Source organism: Gavialis gangeticus, unplaced genomic scaffold, assembly GCF_001723915.1.
Source record: "Gavialis gangeticus isolate Ggan-Ray unplaced genomic scaffold, GavGan_comp1, whole genome shotgun sequence".
NCBI classification, from domain to species: Eukaryota; Metazoa; Chordata; order Crocodylia; family Gavialidae; genus Gavialis; species Gavialis gangeticus.
The window spans coordinates 77,618,807-77,627,427 of record NW_017729025.1 but is presented as its reverse complement, the minus strand read 5'-3'; the positions used below and the strand labels follow the sequence as shown (position 1 = coordinate 77,627,427).

Sequence of the window (8,621 nt, the reverse complement as noted above, 5' to 3'; positions counted from 1 at the left end):
GGGGCAGGGGGTTGGACATGATGATCCATTGGGTCCCTTCCAACTATAATCTATGAATCTATCCATTATAGGTGAACTTGACCCCAGTGAAATTCTCCTGGCATTGTCTACATCATTTATTTTGTTTGTTTTGTTTTGATACCTTCAAGTCTCATGACCATATCTATTTTAATTTTTTGTTCTATTCTCAAAAGAGACTTCTTTTTATGCTCTTATCTCTTCCACTCTCTTACCTCAATGTTTGTTTGACATTTACTTTGCTTAATATTTGTTCATGGTCACTCCATTCTTGTGCTTCTTCCCTCTAGTGTTATGTAGATCAGTGGTCTCCAAACTTTTTTAATCGCGCACCCCTATCAGTAAAAAATTTTTGAGCATTCACCCCCAATATATGTATATTTATATTCGCAATATATGTATATTTATATTCGTGCACCCCTATCAGTAAAAAATTTTTGAGCACGCACCCCCAATATATGTATATTTATATAAATATAAATATAAATATAAGTTCTAATATTTTCTTCCCGCACCCCAATGGATCATCTTTGGAGATCACTGATGTAGATGACACTTTATACATTTCAGTGTTCTGTTTTTAAAGATTCACCACCTTTTGTGCAACGTAATGACTCTTTATGCATTTATCCTGGCATGCAGTGTGCTATTACAGTAACAGCAAGTGTCTGGCAGCTATGTATGCCTGACAGCCATCTCCTGCTGCCTGATTTCACAGTATGCAATGCAACAAAATATGCTGCTTACTTTTACTGAGGATACAGTGAATGTACTCTTCTTCAGTTTATATTATGTCATGATTGCTAAACGATTGCATGTAATTTCCAGAAACATCAAAAGGAATTGTTAGCTCCATTGAACAGCAAAGAATCCTATATTGGAGGCAACAAGAGCAGCTGTCTTCTTTCTCAATTTACAAGCCCATTTATGAGGAATGAAAGCATCTTAAAGGGACTTCAGACTGTTTCTAATCTATACCTGAGTAAAGCCTGGAAAAATCTATCTACATCAGTGGTCTCCCAAGTGGGGTGCATGCATCCCAGAGGGTGCGCAAGATGATCCATTGGGGTGCAGAAAGAAAATATTAGAACTTCTATTTATATTTATATAATTATACATATATTAGGGGTGCGTTCTCAAAAATTTTTTACTGATAGGGGTGCGCGATCAAAAAAGTTTGGAGACCACTGATCTAGAGTACATACAGTGCACTTCCAATTACAGACCAGTTTATATTATTTAATTTAACATGTATTTGAATGAAATTCTAGAGATGCAGTATTTGTATTCACAGGTTTCAAAACATGCTATCTTGATATATCTATCTATTTATATCTATATATCCTTACATGTAGAAATTTAGCTAGTGATATATCAAGAGAACACATTTTTCAATCATTGCTTGCAATCATTATATCGCTGTCTGTCTATAATTTACACACCCACATACATAAAAAAAAAAACATCAGGAAGGAGTTGTTCTATAGGAATGAAATTCATGTAGATGCAGATGACAGCTGCAAGGCCCACTGCACCAGTCAAGGCTCATGAGAGAGCTGCACAGGGCTCTTCTGGATAACTGCCAAGTCTTCTATGTGTATTTGAAACTAGTTTCCATGTTAGGACTGTCACGGGCAGCTTATGGGGAAGAGTGAAGACCAACATTTCAGTAGATCTAATGGTATGCCCAAGTATTCTATGCAATTAACTCAGAGGACCTGTCTATTTCCATGTATAAGCTACAAAGAATGGTGCTGCTGTTTAATATACCTGCACTTTGGCTTGTGGCTGTATTTATTACCCTCACTGCTGTGATCTCTACCTACAGGGAATGTAAATAACTGAATGAAGTAGATTTCACTTGCCAGTAATAAAGGAATATATTTTTGGAACCCTATCCTGTTATATCTTTAGCCATATGGTCAGCTTTACTGCAATGAATAGTTCCACTGGAGCCATAGCCATACTACTGAGTCAAGTTAGAACACCTGTGTGTGTGGCTGTAGGTTCTAAATGTTAACTTACATCGATTCCTACAAACTCAAGGCTATATTTTCCCTATAGGCACTGCTTTACAAAAAACCCAAAATTCTAGCTAACTCCCTCTTGCAAAATACAGAAGAATCCCATTATTTATAGGCTCATTTTAGTTTAAAAGAAATAATGTTTGATACTAGAAAACATACAGGGCCCTACGAAGTATATCTTAGGTAATTTCTCATTTAATTTTTACAAAAGTATACTACTTAGATGATTCTTCACTTCTGGCCTAATAATTCATGACTCAATAGCATGAGGCCAACAAATATAGAAATAATGAACTGCCTTTTTAACCACAAAATAAGTCATCACTTAGACTCTGTCTAGCCCTCAGATATCATGATATATGGCATAGTGTTTCTCATAATTCAGCTACTCTGTATGAACAAGCTATACTGGGATACGCACCAAAGAGTCTCTTTGTCTTATTGGTTCAACATTGCCCTAAAGACTAGTTGTCACAAAATCCAATTAAAAAACTATGTTGTGCATATGCATTCCTAGTGCATTAGACCACAAAGTCTGTTTTCCCCAAGATCTTTATTGACAACTGCTGATTGTTAAATTATAAAGTTTTGAGCTGTCTGCCGACTTTTATTTTGATCTTGTTGTATTTTGAATATATCACAATTACGCATGTAACTATACATCTTATTTATAAATGCCATATCCAAAATTATAATAATTTATCATTTCCTAAGTTCAGAAAAGATGAGAAAATAAAATTATTTACAGATCCTATGCTAAGTGATAATTAAGCTGTTAATGATTAACATAAAAGAATAAGAGATAAGGAAGTCAGCAAGGATGAAGTTATAAGTGAGAAAATATTTTAAATAAATACATGGCTTACCTAGATATGACAATACCGTTCACTTGAAGGAATTTAAACAGCTCTTGTGCTTTCTCCCGGTCCCGAGATTTCTCTTTGGCTGTCAAGGTGTCGTAAGGTACCAATAAAGGATGACTACCTCCACCTTTGGTAAGTTGAGAGAGCTGTAAGTTTTTTGATTATAACATTCTTTAGCAAATGAAACGGGAACTACCTAATTGACATTGTCCTGCTGTCTTTTGAGCACTAGGGCTCATTTTTCCCCAGTCCCATTTTCTTTGATTTTCTTTGGAGGATTTCAGTCTTACCTCTGCTCTCCAATTCCATTTTCTTCTTCTTGGCCCAAATGTTGTGATAGTTTTCTGCCATTACCTCAACCATTCCCTATATCATGATCAAGAAAAGAAAAAAGTCAGTTCAAAATAAAAAGGTAAATTTAATGAATATTTAAAAAACAATTCCATGCAAATATACTTTGAAACTTGAGTTGCTGTACAAAAACATTATAAGATAAGATAGCCAGTATTTCTTCAGAGTAATTACCTTGACCTGTACACAAAGAGGTGTTTCTGTGTTTAATGTGAAACAACGTGAGTAAGGGCAAATCCAGGTCCAGAGATATTTTTCACTGCATGGTACAGCAGCTGTGCAACTGTGGAGGGAAGGGAGGACGAGCAAAGACAACACCAAGCACCAATTTAGTGCAGCGTGTTGCCACCTCAGCAGCTGGGCAAGGTGTGTGGAGTTGGCCCCAAGATCTGCCTCAGCAGTTGGAGTAAGGTAAGACCTTGCAGTGCTCAGTCCCCCCTTTCTGCACAACTGTACCTACCATCTCTGCCCATGGCACAGAATTCAGTGATGCCTCTGAATCAGAGTGCTTAAAATCATTATTTACCAAAACGAATAATTGTATTTTTATTGGTACTAAGGCATCCTAGTCATGAATGGCATTTTACAAGGCACAGTACAAAGAAGAAAAAGATGGGTCCTGCCTTAAGGAGATGATAATCTTAATTATAAGGTAAGAGAGAAGAAATAGGTAGTACATGAAGAGGGAGGCAGGTATGAGACAGTAAAGGCACAATATCAGTCAAAGAAGAAGATTGATACATGAATTTTGGAAGATGGTAAATGCCAACAACATGGAGGTAGAAGAGAAAGAAGAGCTGGCTGTAGTGTTGTACAAAAGAGGATTAACAATGGAAAAAGGTTGGTGTGGGGGACTGGAAGCTACAGAAGTAAGGGAGCAATGCAGCTTTCTATCCATCCCCCGACAGACTGATAGATGGCAGGAAGCACAAGCTAAGCTCTCCATAAGAGAAGATATTTTTATTCTGACTCAAAAATGAATTATTTTATATTTCAAAAATGACCCATTCAATAGTCAGGGAACAGGTATGTTTAACAACAAAACATACAGAACAGCAGTGCTGTTTATAGCTTACTTTCTTCAGTAAATTTACCTCAAGTAATGATGCCACAGCTATAAATTCTTTTACTCTATCTTAAGAAAAGTCTGGCAATACAGGTGGGTTTTGAAAAATATCTGGAAGATTGACAAACTCATGGTCTTTAGAACTAAGGCAGGAGGCAGTTTCTGAAGATCAGATACTGAAAATATTCTGCTTGCAACTCCTCCAGGGCCAGGTGATACCAACTAGTACTGCCACCAGCAACAAGCAGGGCTGGGGCTCTATGGACCACGATACAGCTACTTGTAGGTTCCCCGCTGCCTGCTGTGAGCAGCCCAGACTCCGTGGCTTGCAGCAGGGGCCTTTCCAGAGCCCGGGCTGGCTGTGGTATGCCAAGCAAAAAGGTTTTATGTACCATGCTCAGGCACATGCATCAGGGGTTGCCGACCCCTGAATAGTTGAAACACTGCCAGTAGCCTAAACAGTAAATGTCATTTTCCAAAATTGACTACAAGGTTTCAGCAGGCACAGAAGTGTTCTTGTACCCATAAAAACCTTTGAATACCTTTAGCCCTACAAAAAGACACTTCACATTTTTCTCCAGTAAATACTGGAAATAAGAATACAAACCTGGAGTTCCCTAGAAAGGACAACATTAGAAAGATCAAGTGGTGCTGGACTGTATCCATTTCCCTGGAAAATAAAAGGAAGCATTACTGATTGCTACTTTTCTACTATATATTTTATCATCCAGTTACCTTTGCAACTGGAATTAACATATTTAAACCTTTCAGTAGGACTTGTATTGACTGTTATGCCTTATACAGGAATGAAAACATCTGGTACGTTAAATATGTGATACAGGCCACAATAAGCTTATTTATTCTTGGCACACTTATTTTATTCATCTAAGTCCAACACGATAAACTATGTGATTAAAGTTGAGCATGTGAGGATGCAGACAGACGAACACTAGAACCATTCCAACAATGTTACCAATTGGGAACTGGTTCAGAACTGCCTTGGTTTAGAGGTGTCCACATGCATACTGCCAAGCATTTTGGGTGGAACAGTCACCTTTCAGGTACTGCAGTGCCATCAAATTTCTTCCAGGGGGTGACAGTGAATACCTAGCCAGTATGAATACATCCCAGTGGCAAGTGCCCCAGTTTATCAGAATTCCCCGAGAAAGGAAGGAAGACTTTGATTGACTAGGCAACAAGGAAGAGGTTAATAGGATGAGGCAGTGTTAATTACCACAACTTTGGGAGTCTCCTGGCTGGATGACATGGCCTCACATGGGGCTAGCAGACAGTTCAGAAATAGGCTTGGCTGTTCAATTTGTATGTTGAAGCAGGGCCAATGTAACTGGCTAGGTAGCACAGACAGCTGCCTGGGTGGCAAATTGAAGGGGCAGCAAAAATGGCATGCATACACCTCACACATGCTCATTGGAGGCTGCCTCATGGGTCTGGGAATGGACAGAAGAAAGCAGGGCAGCTCCAGCACTGCTGAGCCACCATTCCAGGGCCCTGTCTGGTGCTTGCCCTCACCAACACCCAAGAACATTACAAGGGAGGGTGACAAAATTTAATTTGCCTAGGGTGGTAAAAATCCTTGTGCCACTCCTGACATGAAGATTTGTTTTCTTCAAGCCTCTTTTAAGAAACAAGGTGCATATTATATATGGGGTGTGCTGTATGACAAAAAATACACGATGTATTCATGTAATCACATTTTAGGAACATTTTAAATACAACAAAAGACTTTTAAAAGGCCAAGCTTTCTTTTTCTTAGTAATACATTTAGTGCAGTCACAGCCCCATTATAGTTCTTCACCAAAAACCATTAGAGGCCTTTTCGTTCAAACAAAACAAAAAAAAACCCCAACCTCTCAGAGATGCCTCCACTATTAGGGTCATTTAACATGAAACAAAAGGTTGCAAATACTCTGGCAAGGATTTCTAGGTTGGTTATGCAAAAAGGCTTGATTTCCAAGTCTACCCATATAGAATCTAGGGAAATGGAGAGAGGTTGGTTCCAACAGGCTTCTCTTAGAGACTTCCTTTTCTTTACAGGTGTGTCAAGAGGTCTCTATTTCATTTGGATTCAGCCTGAATCAGGGACAGTGATGTGATTTGTCAATGCTGATTCGAACATAGACACAGCTTTAAATGTTTTTTCTAAATACCTCGAGGTACCAGCATGGCTTGTGAATACTGCAATGCTGGAGCACATGGAGCATCTGACAGGAGTGTGGGGGGGCCCTCTACATGCTCGGCAGCAAACCCTGAAGTGAACCAAAGTACTTCTGGTCCAGTTAGAGGTCTGCTGGGGAGTATGCTGGGCCCCTCCCCTCCTTGGCTTGGCAATCAGCTGCAGGGGGATCCCAGGTGCCTCCCCAAGACCCAGGAGGCACCAGTCACCAAAAGTCCAGTGTGCTCCCCAGAGACTCCCAAAGTAGACTGGAAATGCTTCTGGTCCACTTCCGAGAGTGCTGCCAAGCACACTGGGGAGCCCCCCACATTCCTGTGGGACACTCCATGTGCCCCAGCATCGCAGTGTTCATGAGCCACCTGATACCTATAGTTATTTAGAAAAAACAGTTAAAGCTGGGTCCACGTCTGAATTGCCGAATCTTTCTGAATCTCTCCAAATCAATTCAGAGGGTTCCAATTCGACTCAGAGAAATTAAAGAGTTTTCTGATTTGATTTGGATTGGGAGATTCAGCCACTGAATTGGACTGAATGTCTGCTGAATTGAATCAGGGACTGAAGCTTCACACAGCCCTACTTTTCTTTACAAGTCCCTCATTAGTAATGCAGAATATTTATTATTTTTGAGTCTACTCCCAATTTTGGAATCTATCTGTAGCAAGTTTCTTTAAAACCAATCTGAAACACATTTTAGTATCAGTGCTCTGTAAGCAAAGGAACTGACTGATCTCTGTGTAAACAGTTTTCCCTTACTTGGCTGGACTGAGATATGCTGCGAAGCTTTTCATTTTCACGCTGCTGTATCATTGCTTCTCCTTCCTTGGTCCTTTCCAGCCTCCATCCCACAGCCAACATAGTTTTAAGAGATTCTCTTGCAGGCCAACGATAAATTTCCTTTTCCTTTAAGGAAAAATGAATGAATGAATGATACAGGCTTTCCAGTTGCTTGTGAAACATTACGAGGAAACATTCTTCACTCCGTTAGATGCAGGCAAGTCTTATTAAAGTCAATAAGCATAGCAAAGATATGACTGAAGATAAGAATTTATTTTTTATTTCTTTGTTACAAGTTGTTTTTAAAATAGTCATGTTGGTTACATGTTTTCCTCATTGCTAGAACATGTCACCCTGCATTATAAACAAAGTGCAGCATGGAAATGAACTCTAAAGCAACAGATAATAGATATTTTGTAGTGGTTTGAAAATTTCTTGATCTTTCTGAACAATTTGGAAAAAGCATAGTGCAACAATTTCAGTCCACAAGTCGAAGGTGCTATTTTTCCTATACATCAGCAAACATGAGAACAGGAATATTTGAACTTGTCATCGGGAGTGTTGCTTTTTTCACCAAATTTTGAGTCAGATGCAAAACAGTCACAGATGTAAAATATGAGAAAATGGGCTATTCCTCCACTGGTGTAAATACAACATAATTAGATGTAATTGCCTGGGATTATATTCTTCCATTTTTATTAAAAATAAAGGCACTGCATAAAAGAAATGTTATAACAAGGAAAAATAGATCGTTTTACATTAAGTATTTTCAAATTGTTGCTATTAGTGTATCGCAACTGTTAGAAATAGTAGTCATAAATAACTAAGGCCATGTACAGATGTTCCCAGGATCTGATCTACAATCACGTGGCTTATTTTAAGTGATGTGATTGTAGATCAAGTGTCAGCTATAAAATATACATATGTTCACTGGTGCTGGGAGCCCAATCTGACTAAGATGGGGCAGGGAGGAGGGGCTGAGATTGGGGCAGGAGGTGCTAGTGGGTCCATGGGGGCTTACAGGTGCCTGGGGAAGTGGGGGTTGTCAGAACTGGGGGGGAGAGAAACTGGTGGGAGTCTGGGGGAGAGTTAGCAAGATTGTAGAGACCAGTTGGTCCATGGCGGAAGGATTAAAAGGACCAGGGAAGGGTTGGCAGGGTCTGGGGAGTGCTGGTGGGATCAGAGACGCTAGCCAGTCTGCAAGGGGTGTCAGAAGGATCAGGGGGGTTTAGTAGGTTTGTGGGGGTGGGGAGGGCAGTTTTGGTTCCTCAGGGGTGGATTGGTGGGATCAGAGGAGACAGGGTCTGTTCTGGGGTGGGGAGACTGAA

At 39.7% G+C, this 8,621-nt stretch overlaps 1 protein-coding gene across 1 annotated transcript in view; it reads right to left on the bottom strand.

Moving 5' to 3' along the window:
• RYR3 (ryanodine receptor 3) overlaps positions 1 to 8,621 on the bottom strand; it is a 666,405-nt gene that overhangs the window by 170,236 nt on the left and 487,548 nt on the right. Inside the window, exons 54-57 of the mRNA XM_019518966.1 lie at positions 7,273 to 7,419; positions 4,933 to 4,995; positions 3,199 to 3,274; positions 2,912 to 3,035 (exon numbers count right to left, since the gene is read on the bottom strand). Coding sequence (XP_019374511.1) covers positions 2,912 to 3,035; positions 3,199 to 3,274; positions 4,933 to 4,995; positions 7,273 to 7,419 — 410 coding nt within the window. The remainder of the gene's footprint in view (positions 1 to 2,911; positions 3,036 to 3,198; positions 3,275 to 4,932; positions 4,996 to 7,272; positions 7,420 to 8,621) is intronic.